At 39.8% G+C, this 25,161-nt stretch overlaps 1 protein-coding gene across 2 annotated transcripts; it reads right to left on the bottom strand.

Annotated features, from left to right (window-relative positions):
- Positions 1 to 3,535: 3,535 nt before the first annotated feature.
- On the bottom strand, positions 3,536 to 25,141 carry LOC146630017 (mitoferrin-2-like). Of its 2 annotated transcripts, XM_085356747.1 has the most exons (5): positions 24,760 to 25,141; positions 18,926 to 19,154; positions 18,536 to 18,592; positions 17,517 to 18,117; positions 3,536 to 3,554 (listed from the first exon to the last, which is right to left on the bottom strand). In XM_085356747.1, exons 1-4 carry the CDS (start codon positions 25,015 to 25,017, stop codon positions 17,537 to 17,539), a joined length of 1,125 nt encoding a protein of 374 aa, XP_085212873.1. In that variant the 5' UTR covers positions 25,018 to 25,141; the 3' UTR covers positions 3,536 to 3,554; positions 17,517 to 17,536. The 2 variants fall into 2 exon arrangements, with proteins under 2 accessions (XP_085212873.1, XP_085212872.1); XM_085356746.1 differs by lacking the exon at positions 3,536 to 3,554 and having other exon boundaries at positions 14,825 to 18,117.
- Positions 25,142 to 25,161: the final 20 nt, after the last annotated feature.

Raw genomic sequence — 25,161 nt, 5'->3', positions numbered from 1 at the left:
GGGTTTTTAAAGTATCACTAGAACCTCAAGAAAACTATACCTTCATTTGTCCTCTTTGTTTTGTTGTCTTTTACTGAGTTCTAGAAAAGCAGCTCAAATATGAGGCATTTATTTCACCTGTCCCTTTACTTCATATCTCTCCATCCTGTGGGCATGCAGTGCATCGCAGGAGTGTGCAAAGTGATGTTTGTGTCACATTAACAGGGTTTTGCACTACAAGTAAGCTGACAGTGTGACACAAAGCTGCGGCTTCCTCTAAAGCTGCTCATTTTATACAAGTTTCAGATTTTGGGAGCTGGTCTTAAACGTGTCTAAGCTAGTCTCTGTGGGAATAAAACAAAACATGAGTTCATCTGTCACGCTGATATAAAGAAATCTATGAAAGAGCATGGGATAATTAGAGCCCCCACCCCCAACATTTTTATAACCCCAGTAGATAAACTGCTGTGCAGTAGATGTAGATGTGCCCTATTGTGGAAATGCTTTCACCCTTTTGTTTAATTGCTGTATAAAGTTTAGAGAGAGAGAGAAGGAGAAATTTATGCTCTCCCTTCTAGAAAAAATACATGTTGCTAAAGGCGACACACAATATATGAAAACATTTTCTATGAGATCATTCATGGCTGTGCCATTATCAGTTTGGGGAGTACTTCTTGGCGTGCTCTCTGTTTCTGTCACAACACCCACATGTTGTTGTAGAGGCTGCTGTCCATGCTGGGCTGCTGCTTCCACTCATACAGCTCTTACTATTGGTCATCAAAGAGCAACACTCCTCCCATTAGCAGACCGCTCAGGCTGCAGCGCCGAGCACTGACAGGCCCAGACAGGCCACATGAACATTTAAGCTTATAGGTCTACTCAGGTACTCAGGAGTGCAGCTATAAGCTCGCTGTGTACAGTAATATTATTACAGTTACTGTGCCTGCTACTCCTACTACAGTGTAGTAGTGATGCAGTGAATAAAATTACCACTGCTGCTATTGCTGCATTGTCGCTACTGCTCAAGCTTGTATAACAGCTGCCCCAGGGTCCTGGGGCAAAGATGAGCCCCCCCCCCCGATTTCTCTGGCTCTCTCAAATAATGACTCAGACTTTGTGTCTGCAACAGTAGAAGTGACTCAAGCACCCATCCTTCATTAAGGGATCTCTGCCCAAATTGAGTCTTGTGTTACAAAGCAGGATTGACTGGGGTGGGGGGGGGGGGCGTAAACCTCAAAGTTTATCAGAAAATCAGATTTCATGAGTCAGGAAATTTATCACAGCTGTATGCATTTTTTTAAACACAGAGCCTACAGAGGAAAAATGACTCACTTGCATTTGAAACTATTCTTTCATATTCCAGTTGATGGCTTTATTATTCAAATCTGAGACGTATGGGTTAGAGAGTTGTGTCAGTCTTGTCTAGAACAGATTACACGATGCGCTAAGTTAGTTTAAAGGTAAAGGTAAGGTAAATGAAGTTTAAATAAACTTTATTTTGTTCAAATTGCCCATGTTTACACATCAAAATGGTGCAAAAGAGATGCACAAGTTGTCAGCTTTCCTGAGTGCAGGGGTGCCGAATTCATTTTCCAAAGGGTCACACTGAGAAATAAGAATCATATCAAATGGTTTACTGACATGTTTTCATTTAGTCAAAATTGGATGTTTCATATAGTTTGATCCACATGACGCCTTCTACCAGTCATTTAGCTTTTATAGTATTCAGTAAAATCACATATTTTTATTATAGTTCTATGAGTAGACTTACCTGCAGCTACAGGGAGGGTGTGATACACAGTGATGTCTAAGCAAAGTCGCAATTTTGTTCTTGCTCATATTTCTACAAGTCTTACAGATCCAGAAATGTAATGATAGGTTTACTCCGATATTTGGAAATAACAACTTTCTTCCTGGTAGGGCGGATGCAGGTTTTAAATTTTGGTTCGATCAAGGTATAAGAAAAGTGTCTGATATATTTAGGAATAATACTCTTATGTCTTTCGAACAACTTAGAAGTACTTTTTCTATTCCTGTCAAACATTTTTTTTAATTTCTTCAATTAAGAAATTTTATCTTAACCACACAAGGTAACAGCTTAGAAATCCCCACCTACTCCTCTCTAGAGAACACAGTTATAAAGCATCTAAATGGGAGAGGCCAAGCTTCTGCATTGAACAAATTATTTATGGAAAATTCCAAAGAATCAACACAGTCTATTTTAGAGGCTTGGAGGAATGATTTGCAAATGAACATATCTGATGATGAGTGGTATAAATCATGCTCCTTGGCCCAGAGTCAGACAATTAATGTGCTACTTCAATATAAATGGTTAACAAGACAACATATTACTCCGTCAAAAATGCATCATTTTAACTCAAACATCCCAGACACCTGTATTAAGTGTGGAGTGGACAGGGGCACTTTATTTCACTGTATATGGGAGTGTCCACATGTGAAAATCTTTTGGGAAAAGGTAATAAATCTGTTGAGTCAAATCATTGGTGATGTGATTCCACTTCATCCTAAAATATGTATTTTAAATATATACCCGAATAATTTTGTACCTGCTGCAAACAATAGAGCTCTGTTAACGATTGGACTTTTGGAAGCCAAGCGCTGTATTGCTATGTGTTGGAAAAATCAAAAAATATGTGGATTATCTCAATGGCTTAATGGACTGACATCTATACTATCTATGGAGAAAATAACTTATACATTAAGGAATAAACTGGACAAGTTTTGGGCGCTATGGTCTAAATACTACAACTTTCTGGAGAGCTGCAACGTATACACTGTGGACTTAACAGCCTGAAACTCTAACTTGATTTGTATATCTGTCCTTCCCTTTTGTTATGGTTTGCTTTGTTTTTGTTTCTATTATTATGTTGTTTCTGTTGTTGTTGTGGTTTTGTTTGTATTTATTTATTTTATTTTACTTTTACTTTATTATTTTTCATTTATTATTTTATTTATTTAATTTTAATATATATATATATATATATATATATATATATATATATTTTTTTTTTTTTTTTTTTTTTTTTTTTTTTTTTGCTCACGGTGCACCGTGTAAAACCGGTTAAAACCAATAAATAAATGTTTAAAAAAAAAAGAAGAAATGCAATGAGCTTAATGACCTCTGATTGTGTAGTTTACTTGTACAAAATTGGAACAAAAAAATTCAGCCAGTACATCATCCATTTCTTAAGTAGGTTTCTGTAGATGGTCACATTTAATGTGTGAAATCCTTTAAAATTTAAATGGAAAATCATTTTTTAAAAGCACAATGTAAGTTGTTGTTTTTTTTAACAGATCTTTTTAATGAATTTACTTTTTAATGTGCAGCATCTTCAAATGAGTGCATATTACTTTCAGATGAGTTTATTTTTTGTGAGAATCATGGCGTTACTTTCAGTGAGAGCATGAAAATACTTGCTCACTAATAAGAATATAATGACATATCACAACACGCTGACAGCCCAGAAACATCCTTCTCATTCCTGTTGTAGTGGTTCCTTCACCTGTGGACTCTTCATGGTGCAGATGTAAAGTTGCAGTACGTCAGCGGCTAGCTGTAGAAGAAGAGCAAATATAAACATAATTTTCTTCTTTATTTCCCTTTTTGTTGGTGAGATCTTTTCAAATGCACAGCTTCTTTACAATTTGTCACTAAATGGGTCAGTTAGCTGTAACGCCAAGTCTATCATGTTTTTTGATGCTTGACTTTTGAGATCTCTATTTCAAAAAGGCTGTAGCAAAAATGACACCAATTAAAACTCATATATGCAAATTGATTAAATTTTTTAAAGAAAATCTCCAGTTTGAAAAAAAATTGCATTTTTGGCAATTATTTCATGGTTCGGGGTTAATGTGCAATTGTTCTATAAATAAAAAGGTAAATAAAATAAAAACATTAATGTGCCACATAGATGTATGAATGAAGACAGAAAAAGGAGGACAGGAGAAGATGATGAGTAATTATTTTAAAGTTAAGGACGGCTTAGCAAGTGGCATTTTAAATCCTACTGTCATATAAATCATTTTAAAGTTTTTAAATCTTTTTTTTACCTATACATGACGTGTTCCTGAACAATGTTTTTGTAAAATATCCTGCAAAAAAAAAAGTAAAACCCAAAAACATATTCTTATTCAAACTTTGCTTGTAAAGTCAGTCTGTTGCTCAGTCAGTCTGTTGGCCTCATCTCTGTAGTCCGACTCAAGGGGGGATGAGTCGGACTACAGAGATGAGGTCAACAGACTGACTGAGTGGTGTTCAGTTAACAACCTCCAACTGAACACCACGAAAACTAAAGAACTTATCTTGGACTTCAGGAAGGGCAGAGCAGACACGGCCCCACTTTACATTCACGGGAGCTGTGTGGAGAGGGTACACTCCATGAGGTTTCTGGGCGTGCAGATCTCTGATGACCTCTCCTGGACTGCAAATACCACGGTGGTGGTTAAAAAGGCCCAGCAGCGTCTCCACTTTCTGAGAGTGCTCAGGAGGAACAACCTGGAGGAGAGGCTGCTGGTGACATTTTACAGAGCCACCATAGAGAGCATCCTAACGTACGGCATAACAACATGGTATGCAGGGTGCTCAGCTGCAGACAGGAAAGTACTGCAGAGGGTCATCAACACAGCCCAGAAGATCACTGGCTGCTCTCTGCCCAGCCTGGAGGTCACTGCAAACTCTCGGTACCTCAGCAGAGCTGGCAATATCATCAAGGACCACTCTCACCCCAGCAACCAACTGTTTGAACTATTACCGTCAGGCCGATGGTACGGTCACATAAAACCAGGACAAACAGATTCAGGGATAGCTTCTTTCCCAGAGCTATCACCGTAGTAAATAAGCACAAAAACAATTGAACCTATTCCATACCGTCACTGTCATTATATTATGCTTCTATTCATACTGTCATTATATTAATGCTGCTATCCTGTATATATTGTACATAATATTGTTTGAGTACTTACAATTGTTTTTTTGTACTTTTTATATTTTACATTTATATTTATTATTGAAACTTGCACCAAGGGAGTGGCACTCCAATTTCGTTGTACTCTGTACAATGACAATAAAGGCTATTCTATTCTATTCTATTCTATTCTATTCTATTCTATTCTAAATAGATGATATCAATTTCCATTTAAGATGATGACACTCATTAGATTCACTCAGTATTTTACTTTTTTATACTTTATACTTTGCTTTATACTGTCAAGAAGTTGCAGCAAGTGAAACATCGGCTCATATTTTGTTTAATTCAGTTGGCTCAACCAACAAAGAGCTGTTAATATTGCAGTACCAGGACAGGTCAGCTGATCACAATCTTACAAATCAAATTATTATGTGACTTATTTCTAAATAATTCTTTTGCTACACCCATTTTACACCAGTCCAGTCCTCTGCCATGAAAGTGGCTACTCATAAAAAATAAACTTGCATCTGAAGTAGTTGCTTGTCTCTCTTGCATTCAGTCATTTTCTCAAACCTGTACCTGTCTATGACTTATCTTTACTGATGTGTGGATTAAAGTCTGCTAGCCTGTTTAATCTGTCTCTGTGCTGACGACAGGCAGTCCAAAACTTAATTAAATCATAAAGTTCATGAAGTTGGATTGATTGTCTATAGACCTCCAAGACAGGATTCTATCAAGGCACAGATCCGGGGAAGGGTATAGAACAATTTCACTGAAAGTCCCAACGAGCAAAGTGGGATCCATCCAGGCCAGACAGAAGCCACTCCTCAGTAAAAGGCAAATTACATCCTGCATATAATTTCCAAAAGGCATCTGAAGGATTATGAAAAAAAATTCTCTGGTCTGATGAAATAAAGATTGAACTCTTTTGCCTGAATGCCAAGCACCATGTTTGGAGGAAAACCACTGCTTATCAACTGGCCAATACCATCCCTACAGTGAAGCATGGTGGTGGCAGCATCATGCTGTGGGAATGTTTTTCAGCAGCAGGAACTGGGAAACCACTAAGGGCTCGGGTAAAGAGGACTGGACAGACATCCTCAGTGATAACTTGCCCCAGAGTGCCAGGCCCAGCCAGAACCCAGACTTGAAGCTGATTGAATATCTCTGGAGGCATGTGAAAATACTCCTCATCCAATCTGAGGGAGCCTGAGAGGTTCTGCAAAGAGGAATGAGAGAATCTGCCCAAAAATAGGTCTTCAAAGGAGCTTCAACAAAGTACAAGCAAAGGATGTGAAAACCTACATGAGATATTTTTGTTTTTTATTTTTAATAAATTTACAAGAAATTCCAGCAAATGTTTTTCCCTTTGTCATTATGGAATACTCTGTGTAGCCCTTTGAGGTGAAAAATGAATTGAATCCATTTCAGCATAAGCGTGTATCATGACAAAATGGAACCAGTGAAGCACTGTGAATACAGCCTGATTCTGACACGTTACACTGAAGTCTAATCATAAGACTGCAGATAATTTATTGTTTGATGGAAGAGTTGTGAGGTAAGTAGCATCCATCCAGGGTCGCAGGAGACTGAAACCTGTCTCAGCACCTACCTCCTGGAATTTTGCCAATCCGTCGCACAAGGAAAGTCCTGGTTTTGCAGGATAACTTTCCTGGTTCAAGTTTTGGCTCTGCTTTTTTTGGCTCATATTTTTTGGCACTACGGCTGCATCACTGGATTGGCTCTATTAAAGCTCAGAGGGCTGCACTTTTTCACACTAGGCTGTGACATTTCACAGCAAAATTAGTTCATGTTAGTGTGATGAAAATGATCAGTTCACTCGTAGGGGTGAAGTAATTCTGCACTAATCTTTCATGTCAAGTTCAAATTGGGCAAACTTAAACACATGAATTTAAACTGTAGAACAACAGTAAGTTATCTTGACAGCACTGACCTATGAGGTAAAGCTGGAGAGTTCAGAATGGGGAAAGAGGTTATTAGCTTTTTTGCAGTATTTACTTTTATTTTCTATATGTGAAAAACAGTTTACAGAAAGCGCTGAGACAGAAGTCCCGTACAAAAGATAACAATCTACAAGAGCTTTTTCCATTTTGGAGTTCTTTTTCATTAAAGGTCCACACTGTAGGGCTAAAGTTAACCAACGTTCAAGAGAAAAACAAGCAAGAAAAAAATTACATAGATTACATAGAGAATGTACTGAAAACGTATGATGTTGCAGCAAAACTATGCTTTTATTAAAACAACTGCTGAATAGCACAAGAGACTCCTGTGTGCTCATCTTGCAGCCTGTGGGAGTTCATCTTTAAAATGAGCTATCCACCAATTGAATAGATGACACCTACAAGCTCTAGTGAATAAGTGCTCTTGGGAGACTGCACAGTGTCTTCTCAGTCTGTCAGTTCATGTAATGCTTACTGACGTCAGTGTAATAGATTTTGCAATGTGGATGTTTGCAAATGTCTTTTTAACTGGTTTCCCGTGTCCTGGGGTGGGAGACGGGATGAAGGCCAGCCAAGAGAACGGCTTTGGCTCGTCCATCAGCCCGAGATATCTAAATATTTATGCTGTGATCCACATTTATCCATTCACTGGTGCAGCTTTCTGGGTCTAAAACGTTATGTTTCTGGGAAGATACACGAGTATACGGTGTTTATCCAATGCAACCCACTGAGATTTATCCTAAACTGTCAGGGTTTACAATAACACACATAAATTGTGGTGTGTGTGTGTGTGTGTGTGTGTGTGTGTGTGTGTGTGTGTGTGTGTGTGTGTGTGTGTGTGTGTGTGTGTGTGTGTGTGTCACTAAAAATCATTAGAATCATTAATTCCAGTTCTGCACCAGCTGGGAAAATCAGGACAGGAAAAGAGAATGAAGTAATACGTCAACATCAGCTGATGTCCAGGTGTTGCTGATAAAACTCAACCTGATGTCTTTAAAAATTTTAATTACAAGTACATGATGATGCTTAAATGCTGCACAGTAGTTTACCTTTGTACAAAGTGCGTGCAAAATCAAAAAAGATAAGCCAGTGGGGAGATTAAGTGTTAAAATTAAGTAATCCCAGTCAAGGCACTTTTAACATACAAAACCTTTCAGCATGCTGTTGGTTTTTGGTTGTTTTGTGTGTTTGTTTGTTTTTTAATAATTTGAATTTAAATGCAGGTTTAAAGTCTTGGCAAATAAATGCATTCTTTGCACTTACATTTTTTTGCGCTACCTCCTGAGTTACAGCCACTCTGCATAATTGCATTTTCAACCTAAAATCCCAGTGGGAATAATTACAATGAGCCTACATCATCACACTGTTCAATGATGACAGGTGCCATTCTCATCATGGTTAAGCCATCAAAATCTGCAGATCTCATACTAAGCGGGTCTCTTACGTTGTCCCTCCACCTCTTGCTGCTCCATGGAAGGAGACACGGTGCAGGTTCACACAGCTGAAGTGTGTTTTATTAAAAAGAAAAGGAAAATCAAATCCAGTCCTTGATTGGTAAATCAAGAGGTAGAGCAATAAGCTGAGGGTGCTATTACAGCTGGTCAGAGGAGAAAAAAAAAGCCTCAGCTGTTAAAACTAAACAAAACTGTCATGTTCATGTTTGCAAAACGTAAAAATATTATTTCAATTTACTTAAAAGATTTCTGTTTTCATTTGAATCTACACTGTAAACACCAAAGGCTTCTGAACATCTGTTGTTTGTGTTGAATCCGTTTAGTTTTATTATGTCTGGGAAGCTGCAGTTACTTTGTTCATTCATATTGTTTATACTGGTAAACTATAGTCTACCAGTCTTACACTCCTCATCGCTGTAATTTCTATCATCATCACTGAGGTTGTAATATTTGCTGCTGAGATCCACACAAAACAGTACATAAAAGAAGTAAAGAAAGAAAGAAATGGAGAAGGTATTTTATCGCATACACACAGGTCACACTTCAGGGTTTCTTTAAAGCTGTGAAAAATCATTCAGTTTGGCTTGACTTTCATTTTGCTTGACGACAGGTTGACAACACAACATGCAATCATAATTGTAAGTCTGGAACACACAGCATAATTGTATTAACGAGCCACTTCATTAAGTACACCTGTTCAACTGCACGTTAATGCAAATGTCAGTAACGTGCGCTAATCCAATGCGGATATGGTCATGCGGATATGGTCAAGACACCCTGCTGACATTCCAGTGTTGAGTCAACAGGACGGCAACAGTAACTCAAATAACAGCTTGTTGCAACCAAGCTATGCAGAAGAGCATCTTTGAATGCACAACACATCCAGCCTTAAAGCAGCAGAAGACCACACTCTGCATATGCCATACCTGTCAGCCAACAGCAGGAAACTGAACCTACAGTTCACACAGGTTTACTAAAACTGGACAGCAGAATATTGGCCTGGTCTGATGAGCCTCAATTTCTGCTGCGACAGTCATATGGCATAATTAACATGAAAGCATTGATCCATTCTGGATCCAGCAGTTCAGGCTGGTGTGGGTAATGTAATGATGTGGGGTTTTATTTTTGCACACTTTCAGCCAATTGAGCATTGTTTAAACACAACAGCCTACCTAAGTATAGATCAAGTCGCCCCTATCTGGTGTGTACCCATCTTCTGATGGCTGCTTCCAGCAGGATAATGCACCATTATCTCAAACTGGTTCATTGAACGCAACAATGAGTTCACTGTACTCATAAGGCCTCCACAGTCACCAGATCTCAATCATGGATGTGCAACTAATAAATCTGCACCAAAATTCCTGACGAGTGTTTCCGAAGCTTTGTTGAATCTGTGCCACAAAGTATCAAGTTGTGAAACCAAAAAGGAGGTCCAACTCAGTGCTAGCAAGGTGTACCTAATAAAGTGGTTGGCGATTGGATTGTGTGTTTTCTTGAACTAACAGAAGTCATGCAAACACACAACCCAGACTGTGAAATCAATCTTGTATAACAGATCTTCTTTGTTTTAATATTTGCGTGTAGCATGATCCAGGCAGGAGGGGGAAGTTGCAATAATGATGAAAAAGAAGTGGGCACTTATACAGCGCTTTCTCCAAATCTGTGTTACAAAGTGCTTCACAGGAACAGCACTATATTAGAAACCAAGGCTAATGAGAAAGAAAAGAAAAAAAATGTTCACTTATCTTTTAAAAATGGACCAAATATGCTAAATTGCCAGTTTTCAGAGTGGATGTTGCATATGAAGGCAAACATATCTGTGAACTTATATTTATCATCCTCAGTGGGTTTTAGGGAGTGTTCTTCTGCACACTTCCAGGTGTAAAACAGGTGCAGAGCAGCCCCCACACTGCCAAAAGAATTATGATTAATACTGTTTATATCAATTGCTACAGTTGTGTGAAGTGTGCCATTGTCTCTGTTTGTATGACCTGCAGGCGGAGCGTCACCGATGGAGAGATTAGAAGCTCATCCCACATTTACACATCACTGTCACATCGTTTATCAAGCGAGAGAAAGAGTGTGTTGTTAGACCAAATCTCTCCTCCGTCTGTCCTTTTTCACCCAAATACACTCACACATGGGTGACTGGTTGAGGGATTTGCAGAATGTGAGCTGGGTTTAAGCCACCTCGTTTGTCTTTTCATCTACGCACACGCCTGATGTTGACCTTGGCTCTGACCAGACCTGCTGCCGTGTGCCCGGAGTGACCTCACTTGCCAAGACCTTCCTGTCCAACTTAACAGATCCCCTTACATCTCACGGCAATGATGCCGAAAAAGAACAATGGAGGGAGAAAAGGGATGGTAGGGGGTAAAGCGAGATGAGAGACATGAAGAGACAACATTTTAGCTTGTAGGCCACAGGGAATGACAACAAACATGGGGGCTGGAGTGAAACGGGATCTGCGCAGGGAAGGTGGAGGAGCTGCTTTCTGTCAGTCAGCTTAATCTGGACCACCTCCTGCAGTAAAAAGGTTCATTACTCAAAGTGAAGAGGACGTCCTATGTGTGTTTCATGTATTCCAGAATGATGATTTATGCCATTTCTTTGTTGGCCCTTCATTATTTCTTATTAACAAAATTTCCTGCAAGCCAAAGATCATGAAGATGGTTTCAGAATGTTCATTTTACTTATTTTTAAGCATTCACAACAAACATTAGCAGAAAACAGGTAAATAAAAGATGCAGACCACATTTTCCATCGATTTTGTTCTAATTTATGTGCACAATAACAAATTAAGTTGGGGGTTTTTCTGTTTTATTGCAAATGTACATCCAGCATACTAACAATATATTGCCACACCTCCTTTGTAGAAGTTGTGCTATAGAAATGATGAGTTGAGATGAGAAACCCTTTATGTATCCCTTATTTGCTCAACGTGAAGTTTTGTTTTCATGAATCACTTCCACTATCATGCTACTCCCCACACTCCCCTCTCCCAAACATCACTTAGTGTAGTTTAATATCCAGATTCTCACAGCTCTGATATCTCTCACAATCCCATTTCAAATGATGTTCAGTCAAATAAAAGTGATTCTGAAAACATCAAATGTTCTCTCACTCTTACTTAAACATTTTTAATCTTATAATTGAGAAGCTAACAGGTCCAAATTAGCATCCAGACTCCTACCATAGAGCCATCTGATGGAAAACGTGAACAGCCCAGTTGGACACACAGACCTCTGTGCTCCAAAATATGTAGATTCTGTTCAGATTTAATGATACAATTACAGATGAGCAATGTCATGTGACCTAATGAACCCATCTTAACAACTTCATATAAATGGTAAATGGCCTGTATTTGTATAGCGCTTTACTAGTCCCTAAGGACCCCAAAGCGCTTTACACATTCAGTCATCCACCCATTCACACACACATTCACACACATATTCACACACACATTCACACACTGGTGATGGCAAGCTACATATAGTAGTTTGTTACGTAAGGTTTCATTTTCCATGGGCTGAAGGACTGCTGGCTTCTCTGCTTAAACTCCTGCCCCCATGCCCTGAACCCAGATAAACCACACTAAACAAATGGACGGATGAATGGATGGATGATGTTCCCACAATCTGTTCCACTATTGCATTACTTCTCAAACTTGGAACATGTTTTTTTTTCATTCACCAAACCTCTCCAGTGGTTTAGCGTCATACAAATATTTTTTTTTATCTTTTTAAAACTTTGAATGGGTAATCCATGCTTTTATGCTTTTATTACATCCCAGCTGGACTATTGCAACTCCTTATATGTTGGAGTTAACCAGACCTGCCTTGCAAGACTGCAGTTGGTCGAAAATGCTGCAGCTTCTGAAAAGATGTGAACATATTTCCCCCATGCTTGCCCGTCTTCACTGGCTCCCTGTTCACTTCAAAATTGATTTAAAAAGGTTATTGTTGACTTACAAAGCCCTGAATGGACAGGCTCCTGGGTATTTAGCCTTATGCGCCCTCTAGATCCCTTAGATCAAATTATCTTTTGCTTTTAGCCATACCAAGGTCGAGGCTGGTTCACAGAGGCAATCGAGCGTTTGGGGTCGTAGTGCCTAAACTGTGGGATAATCTACCCTCACATCAGACAGGCTCCTACTGTCAATCTTTTTAAATCTTATCTTAAAACACCTTTTTTTTCTCACTGGCTTTTAATACAGTAGGAGAGTTATTTGGTATTTGATGTTTGTTACTAATATTATAAGTTACTTTACTAGTTATTTTGTATTTTTGTACAGCAATTTGGGCAACTTTGCTGTTATAATTAAATGTGTTATATAAATAAATAATAAATAATAAATGATAACTTTGATTTCAAAGAGGCTGGGACACTGTTAAAAGCATATAGTGCAGTGATTTGACAGACATTTAAATCCTGTGTATAACTAAAAATAGCACAGAGACAACAGATCATATGATAAACACAGAGGAGACCATTGCTTTGAAAGTGCTGTGTCTTCCTTGATGCTATCAGTTGATCAAAAACACGGAGATTCTTTTATCAGTTCGCAGGTCTTTACTACAGAGCCACACTGTTGGATTATGTGCAGAATGCATTTGCCGTTATTTTCCTGTAATAAACAAGAGCTTCTGTGGTGAAGATGTCCTCTGGCTGCCAGCTTGTGTATTTGAGGTGATGACACCATCACACATTACCTATGCCATGCTTATTAACCCACAACTCAAAACAACTTTTACATTTTAAGCTTGTATGTTCAAGAATTCCCACAAATAACATTTCTGTTAAACCAGTCCAAATATGTGCACCTCGTGCCTCCATCTATAAAACACCTAAGCAGCTGAAATGCAAGATTTACTTTCCATGGATTTCGCTTAGCTTTGTGTCCTGATGTCAAGCCAGATGGTCCCACTTCTCTTTAACCCATGGAGACTTGACAATGAAGATTTCCAGAAGAAAAATGAATAAGAATTCTGATTTTGATTTGTGAGACCACAGAAAAGATTTCCACTTTACCACAGTCCATCATAGACGGGCTCTGACGAGCCAAAGCAGCCTCTGGATCTTGTCCATATATGGTTTTTCTTCACATGGTTGCAGGGCCTTAACTTGGCGCACCAAAATGTCAAGCAGCTAAAAATCCTGCATCGAGCAAGACTTGGAAAACAGTTTGCTTTTGAATCTCCAGCTTTTTCTCAAAGAACTCAGAAACCAGCCAAATGAATTTCACATTGTAAAGCACATTTCAGGGAGTTTTGTGGTTTTTGTTTTTCCGTATTATCAACATGAATGTTTTTACACTGTAAGCAAAAGGAGAGAAAAAAAAACATACCTCATGTTATAATACAGACTTATGATTACTGAGAGAGATAACAGTGTGCGGAGGTGGAAGAGCCAGTAGGATCACACCTCGAATTACTGAACTTCTGGTACCATTCCCTCGTGAGCATGAGTTGAACAGTATTGTACTGCAGAAAGTAGTGTGTTGCTACAAAACTGGTGAGAAAAAGGCAATTAACAATGGAAGAGAGACAGACCATCACAACACTTAAAAATAGGTGGTAGGTGTTTCCTACAGAGAAATAAGTCTGTTTCCTTTACCATCAAAAGACTCTCAGAAACTGGGCAAACTGACAGGAAGAGGTCTGGCAGGCACAAACCACTATCAAGCACAGCTTAATAGTGGTCGTAGTAAACAAGTCTGTTTCAGCTGTGAAGAGAAGACTTCGAGCTGCATGTTTGGCAGCAAGAAAGCCATTGCTAAGATGTCAGAATAAGACAAAGAGGCTTGCCTGGGCCATGAAACACCGACACTGGACTACTGAAGACTAGAAAAAGGTCATATGGACTGATGAATGTGTGTTGAGTAGGCGAAAGAATGGTTCCACAGTGGGTGGCATCAACTGTCAACCATGGAGGAGGAAGTGTGATGGTCTGTGGCTGTTTTGCTGGATCCAGGGTTGGTGACTTGTACAGAGTTAGAGGGCCCCCTGAACCAAAACAGCTACCAGAGCATTCTGCAGCACCATGGTATACCCTCTAGTATGTGCCACAGTCCTCATACCTAAACCCCATCGAGCTAGTTTAGGATTAACTGGACAAAAGAGTGAAAGCAAAGCAACCTACAGGTGCCGCATGCTTATGGGAACTTCTGCAACAGATATGGGAAGAACTTTATGAACATTTCATTTCTATTGTCGAAAGAATGCCACGGGTGTGTTCAGCCGTTATATTTGCCAAAGGTGGCTACTTTGATGAGTCAAAGGTTTAGAATACATCTTGGTCTAAGAAATTGATTCCATCATTTCTTTTCAACTGCAATTGCTTATTTGTGCAATGAGACATTAAACTGTATAATTTTCAATAGAAAAACTGGAAAAATTGGGGTGTTATAAAAGTTTGGACCAGTAGAGAGTGTGTGCGCGTGTATCAGTCAATACCAAAAGAGGGTATCTCTATCGATGAATAGTCTCCAGACTGTGCACATACTGAAGCGGAGTGTCGATGTTGTAATGTGAGGGTGAGGAAAAATAAGACCAGCAGACACATTGATAGCCTCAGCGCTTGGCGAGCCAGCACCAAGAGAAGTCCCTGCTTCTGCGAGGAGCTGCCTTAGCGAGTTTATTTACAAGTCACAAAATACAGGCGACTCTTTCAAAGTGCGCACAAGCGTTCCACATTAGTGTTGCTATTTGACAAACCATCAGTTCATCCCCTCTACTGCTCAGTCTTTGGTTTCCCAACTTTGAAACGTGAGGATCAGTCCCACAATCACACTCAAAATACTCTTTACCTATTTATTTTGTTCCACAGATACATAAGGTGTCGCTGCTCTTAAAATAATACAGTTTGGGTTTTCCCCTATCATCCAGGTGAGGATTTTGTGCACTACAAAAACTTGCATTTTTACAGCACAGTTGACAAAACTCACAGTTCAAATTTATATCATTCAGCATAGAAGTCAGCCTCATATTTGGAGCTTTAACAATCTATTTATGCATGTTAGTAAAAAAATTTTTTTTAGATTTATGGCTTCAAAAACATTAAATCTATATCTGTTATACAGTGATCTCTGTAGTAGTTGTGCGTGGCTGTATAGCGGCTAACTGTAGGCGTGTATTTAAATAGTTGCCTCGGTTTCTCTTTATTTTCCAAAGTTGCTTTTCTGCACTAAATATGACAACAACTTTTAAGTTTTTCAAGTGCTGGAAAAACAGAAGAAAAATAAATCATGACTGCAGTGATATAAAAACTGTTACCTTATTTGTACAGCTTCTACTAAAGATATGGTTTTCCGCACATCCACGTGTGATAATGAGGGCAAAAAAAGGTTTAAAAATCCAGAAGCCCGGTCTCATGGCTGCAACAGAAAAAGCACTTTTCTAGAGCAAAGACATGAAGTGACACGATGACCCTGGCAAAGGAAATAAAAAGTCCAATAAATTCATACTTTTTTCCTCCTCAAACTGTTTTTCCAATTAAAGGACAACAGCTGTGCTAAGATCAAATAAACTCAGTCACAACTGACCTCCAAAACAATGTAGTTTACACGCGCGCACACACACGTTCCACTCAAGCGCTAAATCTTCGATCCAAACCCAATTCTGTTTTCCAAAACAGAAACAACAATCTGTGTGTCACACACGTGACAGAGAGGGTTAGGTAAAATAAAGGTGATCCCACACTAAAGTCACTTATTTTGAGCCAAGCATTACTGTACATTTGACAGTACTGATTCAGTAACCCAACACTGTGCAAAAAGAGGACATCACAACATTGCACAACACTTCCTTCAAAGGAACTCTGTGGACATGAACCAGAACAAAGTTTTGATCCGGAGGAATCAAATGTCTGCATCTGATGAAGAGGCGGCCTGACCTGGCCTCAAAACACTGCTCTGCCGGATGTCCCTCAAAGTTATTCAAGGCTGTGAGCTACGAAGCTCAAGTTCTTGTTTTAAAAGTTTCATCTAATCTCCAATTGTCCTCAAGTTTTTAGGATGGCAATTAAACACTGCACCCCCCTGTGGTCAGAGGGTGCAATGGCAGTAACGCTTTTAACCATCCCCCCCCAACATGTGCAGTCAGGAGATGTGTCTTAACTAAGCCACAGTGCAGCTCTTAAGTAACTTAACCTGCTGAGATTTAAGGCCATTCTAGCATCTTCCCATCAGTGTGGGACTTTTTACCCTTTCTGGGGTATTTATAAAATGTTACAATCAAAACCAAGTTCATTAGGAGTATAAACACCCTCAAACTAAAGCTCAAAGCCATCACTTCAACCTGAGTCTTTTTTTTCCCCCAAACATACATAAGAGTCAGGGGGGTTGGGGGGTCCTTAACGGGTGGGACCAATCCAGACTTAACTTCAGTGTGTTAGCAGTGCTTCCCACACACTGATGGTGACTCGTTCAAGGGTTTATTTATTCATTTATTCTCTGGTCATTTGAGAGAACAGCACCTTAGCCAATTTACCAGTGGTCCCTCTCACTTATTTAGAAAGTTGATTTTCTGATAACTATGCCATTGTGCTGGTTATCAATATCATTAAGCTACTTCTTAAAGGATGAACACAAATTTACAGTTTCTGGAGTTTTGCAGCTGTCGGCTCCAGAGACCCATCGGGATTGAGGCGGAGTCTCATTGGCGATGCAGCTGATTGCACCAAAGTTTATGGTGTCATGAGTTAGTGGGCAAAAAAATATCTGTAGAGGTGTTAATAATTTGTTAAACAAAGGGTACATGGAACTCTCTAGCAGTAGACGCTCTCTGCCACAACTAGAAACAACATCTGTGGGAAACACTGCTCAGCCACAACAAATGATTTCCTTTCTGGATGCCCATGTTGAGAGTTTGTTGGGTCAAACACTAATAAAAGTAAAAAAAACAACAACAAAAAAAAACTCAAAGAAAATTGGAACCAGAACCTGTTATTTCAGGGCAATCTTCTTGCAGATGGACATCTGCCAACCCTCTATAATGAGAGGCTACTTTTGTTGGTTGTAAATGTAGTCACCCGCTTTGAATTAGAACAGATATCATAATTGATATCAGTAAACAAGATGATAACTGACTTTCTGCTCAAAGAATCAGAAAGAATTTTTTAACCTTCAGATGTTCAGAAATCACCACCCATAACAGTGATTGCTACGGTGCAAAAAACCTCTGAAATGCTAATACCCAGTCGTGTTTCCAGGCGTTTATTTGTCTCCATCCCGATCTCCATGCAACCTTCTCTCATGCTGCCGTTTAGTGAGGATGTATTTGAAGAACTCGTAGACAGACCAGCTGATGGCAGTAGAGGGCATCTGGTAGATGACCCGGGCTTGGACGCCTTTAAAAAAGGCTGGAAAGCCTCCCATCCTGTACACCGTCCGAAAAGCCTCGCCCAGGCCAGAGATTTGGTGGCTGCCAGAGGCCGACGCAACCGCTCCAGCTCCCGTCGCTGCCTCTGCCTGGATCACGTGAATGGCCCGAGTCTCCTGCGTGTTGAGAAGGGTCTTGCAGACATCGAGGGGGGTAGTGGCAGCAGCAGCCAGGGCTCCAGCAAGAGCACCGGAAACAACGTGGGAGGAAGGGTTGTACTGTCTGTGGGGGTTGAGAAGCTCCTGCAGGTACTCATAGGTCATGAAGTGGAGCACCTGGAAGGGCACGTTCATCGTGAGCTGGGTGGTGTAGCTGCGGTAGAAAGCAGCTGGGCCCTCGTGTCTCAGCAGAGAACTCACACAGTCCACCACGCCACGATAAGGTGAGTTAAACATCTGCATTCGCTGCTTCACAACTAAAAGAAAAAGACAGGACACAGCTTCCTCAATCACATTCAATAACACCTGATCAAGCACGTGTTTTCTATGATCTAATGACCATTTCTTATCAATCCCTCCAATCATATTCACACAGAATTAATTGTTCACACAGAACAAAATGTTAGCCTTCTCAAGTAAACGCATAACTCCGTGTGACTGTCATCATCAGACTGGTCTGTTGTAAAAAGCTCTTTTATTGTCTGCAGCTTGAGCCTGTAGCTCCACCAAGTGTCCTAATCACAGAAACACCACGTGGTCTATAATGACCTGAAGTAGGCGGAGGTTCTTTAAGTAGGTCAACACCAAGTCTTTACTGTGCAGAATACATCACATGTGACTGCGTGCACATCAGCTGAGCTGACATAAGCAAAGAGATGGAGGAGGAGAGTTTACCTTCAGCTGGGTTCATGGTGGCATCGTGCAGCACTGTGGCCATGCAGCCCGCCACTCCTGCACAACAGACAAAAAAAAAAAGTTTTAACCACAAGATGTCACTGACTCTCCAAATATTTTGAACACATTACAAGGAGTGTGTTAAAAACGTTAGCATAACTGGCTCTAGTTTAATTTAAAAAAAATTAATTTAATCAATCAAACAATCAAACTGACAATAATAAACAGTCACAGAGTCAAGTGTAACTTCCTTCTACCAAATTCTACTGAATTCATTTCCTGTTTCTTTATTCTTCTGTTCTTTAAAATAAAGAAAGAAAAAAGAAAACACAATCAAACTTCTGCACCATTGATTATAAGTCAAAATTTGCTGACTGGGAAACATCTTACCATTGGCAAAGTGGCTGTTGGTGCCAGGATGTATAGCGTCACTGAGCGAGAACTTTATCTTCTCATAGCACGCGAAGTAGAGAGCATGGGCAGGCCCCGCCCCCACTGCCAGTACATTCACGCCTCTGATCGGCCTCCACACGCCCTCAGTCTGTACAATCTGCCGCAGGGCATCCATCACGTTCCTGTAGCGTGCGCCCGGCTCTGGGTACAAGCTCTGCATGCGAGTCTAAGGTAATGGGGAGGAAAAAAAATTTGAAAAGAATAAATAAATAAATAATGTTGCAATCTGTATCCCACCTTTTAACGTTCTGGGTGGGAATAATAAGTATTTTTAAAATAAATACAAACTTTTATTTAAGCCCACTCAATTTTATAAACACTTGGAATTGGATATTGTGATATTTCTTGTTCAAAGTTAACAGGCGTACTTTTGCATTCTTGCAGAAAAGATGCAGAAGAACAAAGAGAACAAACAACAAACAAGGAAAAAAATAAAAATGGAGGAAGTGTTACAGGGCCCCTTTCTGTCAGCATAACCATTATAAACACTTATCCCTCTGTCAGGGAAACCTGAACAGCTAACAGGACATTTGGCGCAGTAGGCAAGCACTCATGTAAATGATAAATTTTAGGTTCGTCTATTCTGTTTGTGGTTCTTACTATGTTGGGTATTTGATGCTGCAGTTCCTGATGCAACACAAAGTTACTTTAATCTTTAGAAGAGGCTCTTGCGTTTTGAAAACTGCAGCTTTTTAAAATGACGACAGTATAGGAAGCCTGTCATAAACAACAAAACCCACAACTCCTAATATAGTAAAGGATTGAGACAAATGATGTTGGATGACAAAGATGGCGCGGTTTCACTTCTGTGTCCAAATATCATGCAGTATGTGTCATTTTAACAGCCTTTTCACTGGAAATCATCCAATGTTTATGGAAGTACATATCACTGTAGAAAATGTAACTAGATCTGAGTTCAATCAGTGTTTTTGCCCATGAATGAGTACTACTGTTCACTGGTGGACAATAAATGAATCTGACCACCTAAGTAACAGACAGGGATGTGCGTGACAAGTCGACCAATCATCGCTATTGTCACTAGTCAGCATCACATATACTAGTTGTTTTTACTTCACACCCAATGCTGGTAAATAGTTGTGTAATAGTTGTGTCCTACTGTTATGCAGCCATCTGCCACCAGAGGGAGTGTTGTTGTTGAGAAACACTATAAATCCCTCAATCTCGGCCTGATCTTTTGTTAATGCTATCATTGAAAGTTTAATTAAAAGGCGAAAGAATAAGACTGTGGATATGTGCTTTCGCTGTAAGGCGAACTAGGCTTTCTCTTAGCGATAGTGTGAGGAGTTCAGTCATTTGGGAGGGGCTCAGAGTGCAGCCGCTGCACTGCCACACCAAAAGGAGGCAACTGAGGTGGGGTAAGGTGTTCCGACTGGGCCTTTCTTACTGGGACTAGGCCCCAGGGTAGACCTGAGACTTGCTGCCCATGCCTAGTAACAGATTGCCAAAGCAATGAGCAATATTTTCAGCCCCCTAACATGTCACAATCCTAAGTTTTTCCAGCTGCTTTACAGAAGAGCAGAGAGCACATCTTCCTCTTGGCAAAATGTTCACATGGACATTCCCGGTTTGTGCTTCTGGGAAACGATAACGCACACAGAATGTGCTCATCCATCCACAATGTGAGCGGTGCATTCAAGACTGTTGTAGAACGTCCACGTCCTCAGCACTGAGCAGCAAACAACAGCAGCAGCTGGTAGTGAAAAAAATGACAACAGTTCACCGGTTTATGTATTCAGCCTTACTTCACTGTATACCACTAACTCACTAGTGTCATATTTGCCCTGCAAAAGAGCAAATGCCACCTCTGCTATCAAAGCAATCATCTCTGACGGCCTGATGTAGCAACCTGGCAGCTGTTGCTAGGTTGCTACATTACCCTAAAAAACATTAAAATCTACCAACTAGATAGACAGGGTAGCTTTGTGCAAACAGTCAAAGGGCAAGGTCAATTGTAGATACTGAAGAAACTACAGCAGTGCTTCCTTTTAAAGTCTGATTAAATGGATCAGAGGTTTGTAACATTTTGCAACATATTTCACCATTTTTTCAAAAGGTTTTTTTAATGGTTCACCCAGGAAAAAGTCTGCATTTGTTTTTTCCCTAGCTTAAAATAGACGTTTATGTATGAAAAAGCTCAAACTATGTGTTGATTGAGTAAATAAAACTCGCTTACAAAAAAAAAGAAAAAAAGAATTCCTGATATTATTTTGGTGAAAGAAACTTCTTTCACCAAAACAGATTAGTAAGATAATGCTTTCTGCCTGCCTTCAAGCAATGAAGAAACAGACACTGAATTTAGTGAGAAGAATAGACTGAAGCATAACGATCAGTACTACATAAAGATGCTGGCCAGCTACGTATGATGGCAGCAGGAAACAGGTTGTGAAAAAACAAACCTTAGCAGTAAAAGGAAGTTGTCTTTAAAAGTTTACTGTAAAGAAAATCCAAAGTTCCTTCAGACAAAAGATATTCAACCACAAAGTTTTGTAATCCACTTCCTTCTACTTCAGCTTTGTTGCTGGAAGAGCGACACAGTCTTGAGACACATAAGGCCAGGAAAGGCTTACGAAATTCTCAACTTAAAGTCTTCTTTATAAATTAAAACACCCGAAGCACATGTAGCTGACATCCTACCAGGAATGACATTAGGTCTGAATGTTAATTGCTCTATGTTTTTGTTAAAGGCTTTCTAAAAATGAGGAAGTGATCAACATCATTTTTTACCAAATGTTGCTCAGTTAAAATGACCTGCACAGGACTTGTCACTGCAGCAGATTGCACATTTACATCCTTGTTAATAAGAATTTGGAATAACCACAAATCTGCAAGTCAAAACATTTTCAACAAACATCTGCTGATCATGGTGTGATTCTGATGAAAGGTCCTGCAAGGGAAAGCTTGAGCTTGTTTTCACCAAATCTTCAACTTGGAATTTATAGTGAATAAGCCTTGTTTGATTTACCACCGCTATAAGAAACCACAGAATTACTGCTTCTTTATCTCCTGATACAAAAAGGAAATAACAGGCCGCATACTGAGCACTAAGCTTACAAAGGAAGACACTGTCTTGATTGCTGAAATGCTTTTTGACTGCTAAGATTTGACTAGTCAGTTCCTCCTCTAATCCTTAAATCTACTCAACTTTTCTAGCTAAAGCATGGGACAAGCAGCTGTTCACAGTTGGCACAGACATTTATATCATAGGAAGACATTGTTAGAAAATCCTAAACCATCCAGTTATTCTGAGAAAGAAGCCTGTGCACAGGGCCACACCCTCTTCTGCCAAGGAGTGCTTCATTTAACTAGTGTGTCATTGACTTTTGCTCCAGTGACTAATGACCCAAATGAGTTACTCAGTTACTACAGCCAACTCTTCACCGTGGTTTTTTGACAGTTTCTGCAAAGTGTTTTCCCAAAGTAAAGCAAAGAGTGATGTTGTCTACAACCATAAAGGTAGCTCCAACAATGCAAATGAATGAAAGCAACAACTGTCCCCAGTATCGCTTCCGTTTAGTCCTCTACGGTTACGTCTTTGATATCAGACTTTGACCATATGTGAACTCCAAAGTTAATTCTAAAATCTCGCCTGTTGGATTTTCTTCGGGATTACTTTTACGATACTAACCATTTACTTAAAACGTAGCACAATTGAAGGCTTTGGACAAAGCAACACAAAATGTCCATGGAGTTAATGGGTTAAGTGATAACTTTCTTTAAGTGTATCGGGACCCGTGGGAAAGTAGTGCTGTGTAGCAAGGTGTAAATTTACGAGTCCACTTGAAATTGAAAAAAGAAAACACACCAAAAATGCACATTTCAAACCCTGTGCGATAAAGGATGCATGTTAGCAGGCCCGGCCCTAACCAATCTGGCGCCCTAGGCAAGATTTTAGGTGGCGCCCCCCTACATCGGCAGTGTAGTGTATGTACTCACAAGAAACCGAATAGCTTTGTCTTTGACCTTTTTTTTTTTACTTAAAGAAAGCAAATTCACAATCAGAATAATTAACAAGATAAAAAAAGATATGAATAAATAAATGAATACAAAAAATAAAAAATGAATATATGAAATACAATAAATTTTGCATACATAAACACAATAAAACGTGTCAACAAGTTGGATAAAATAAATTAAAAATACAATATAAATAAGGCAACAGGAAGACCGCTTGATGCTGCTGTATCATGGCTGGGTTGTGCTGCTGATGCTGCATCACTGGTGGGTTGTGCTGCTGAAGTGGAGGCAGCAGCGGTAGATGTGGTAGATGGCCCAGGGGTGGGATTTAGAAACTTCAACAGTGCGTCTGAAGAGAGGAGTATGTGACACCACTGAGTATTAAAGTCTAATAATAAAAACATATGATTCCAGGAATAAAATGAAATGATATAATATAAATGAAAAACCAAAGAGATATATGTACGATGTTAACTCTTATGCAAATTAGATTAGATTCAATTTATTGTCATCATTACAGTGAAATGCTGAATAGCAGAATGCAAAGTAACAGTATAATATCATATGAGAATGTTATGTTATGATTATCTTTGACCGAATCACAGCAGTGCTCATATTAAAAAACAGCATTCCCTCTCATGTGATATTGCTTAATTAACATTAATGATGTGCACTTTAACAACTAGGCTTACAACTATAATATATACAGGGGTGGAAAAGTGACTATTACCTGCAGGGTAAACATTAGCTAACCAGAAGGTAATAACAATGTAAACAAAAAACACCTGCTTAAAAGATGAACACAAATGAGGAATGGTGGGAAAGGTGGGAGTACTGTAATTACCTAACGTTACATTATTATTTTCCATAACAATTTAGCCCTCTCCACAATATTAACTGACGTTAAAACAGTTAACTAGCTATTTATTGATTAGCAATTAGCGAATCATGTAACATTAGCTTAATGCTAAAAATTTAGGTTACTATCACATTCAGACAAATAATTTCATGTAGGCTAACGTTACCTACCTCTGTCTTTTTCTCGTTTCTCCTCCTCTTCTTTTCTCTTTTTTCTTCCCTGGCCACCTGACAGTTTTGGCCGTTTTGACATCTTGTGTTGATTTTTTGATGTGGTGACGTCCAAAAGGAACCATGATACGGGAAGGGAGGGGGCGCATCGTACGGGGAGGGGGGGCGTAATGTTGTAACAAATAATGTTTCTATTAAATAAGCTTTACTTTGCATTTTAATTAACGTGGGATTATTTTTTGTATTTAGAATTAATAGTACCAACTTTTTTTTTTTTTCAACATTTATGGCACTGGCGTGGCGCCCCCTGATGGACGGCGCCCTTAGCATTTGCCTATACGGCCTATGCCACGGGCCGGCCCTGCATGTTAGGGACAAACTTTAACAATCTGGGACAAACTGAGGTGCCGGTTACCACACTAACGGCACCTCAGTGAGCTACTATCAAGCCTAACACATCAGTTATCTCTCCAAATCAAAGCTAGGTAAAGGTAAACATACACACTAACATTAAGCTTCCCACTGCGTCCGCCTGAGAATCCTGAGTTTTATAATTTTAGGTTTAGGTAACGTAGCTGATTTAACTGACCTCTGTTAGCAAGGTTACCCCCTGTTAGCTTGTAAGCTAGCGTTAATCGAGCTCAGGCTTGTAAAGAGGCCTGCGTCAGATTCGGCTTTATACAACCAGTTGCTACCCTCAATGCTGCAAAAACAGAGCACGACAAACTTTAAAACTCGTAGCCTATTATATTCCATCGCTCTTATACCTTGACACAGTCGACGGGATACATAACGCAGTGCTCCATGATTCCAGCAACGGCACCTGCCAACATGTGTGTGCTGGTGGATACTCCTTGAGGCAGTCCTTCATAGTCTATTTCTGTCTCGACAGAAGTCAAGGTCTCCAGAGTAGACCGATGTGACACCGAGACAAAGTCCTGTTCCCCCGCCATTCTGGATGAGACATGAAATCCTCCCGCTGCTTCCACCGACGTTCGCCGGGACATGAAACCATCCGCTTCCATTCAGGTAAGTGACTTTAGTCCTACTGATATGGACAAATCCGGCAGTTGCCTGTTGGCGCGTTCTTCCCGGCAGCTTATGAATGCAGGCCGGGGATAGAAAGTGCGCGGCAGCCAGCTGCAGAGAGACCGGGAACCAGGAGGAAG

The sequence above is a fragment of the Diplotaxodon limnothrissa genome, linkage group LG6 (assembly GCF_057381915.1).
Source record: "Diplotaxodon limnothrissa isolate DT_005_m linkage group LG6, D_limnothrissa_male_GT1.1, whole genome shotgun sequence".
In the NCBI taxonomy this organism is placed as follows: domain Eukaryota; kingdom Metazoa; phylum Chordata; class Actinopteri; order Cichliformes; family Cichlidae; genus Diplotaxodon; species Diplotaxodon limnothrissa.
The sequence above is the reverse complement of the archived record's forward strand: the minus strand, read 5'-3'. Positions and strand labels throughout refer to the sequence as shown.

Excerpts from the sequence above, each read along its gene's own strand:
- LOC146630017 (XM_085356747.1), bottom strand. The coding sequence starts at position 25,017 with ATGGAAGCGGATGGTTTCATGTCCCGGCGAACGTCGGTGGAAGCAGCG. Across the intron at positions 18,593-18,925 it reads CAACAGCCACTTTGCCAATG|GAGTGGCGGGCTGCATGGCC; the intron begins GTAAGATGTTTC and ends TCTGTTGTGCAG. Across the intron at positions 18,118-18,535 it reads CACCATGAACCCAGCTGAAG|TTGTGAAGCAGCGAATGCAG; the intron begins GTAAACTCTCCT and ends TTTTTCTTTTAG.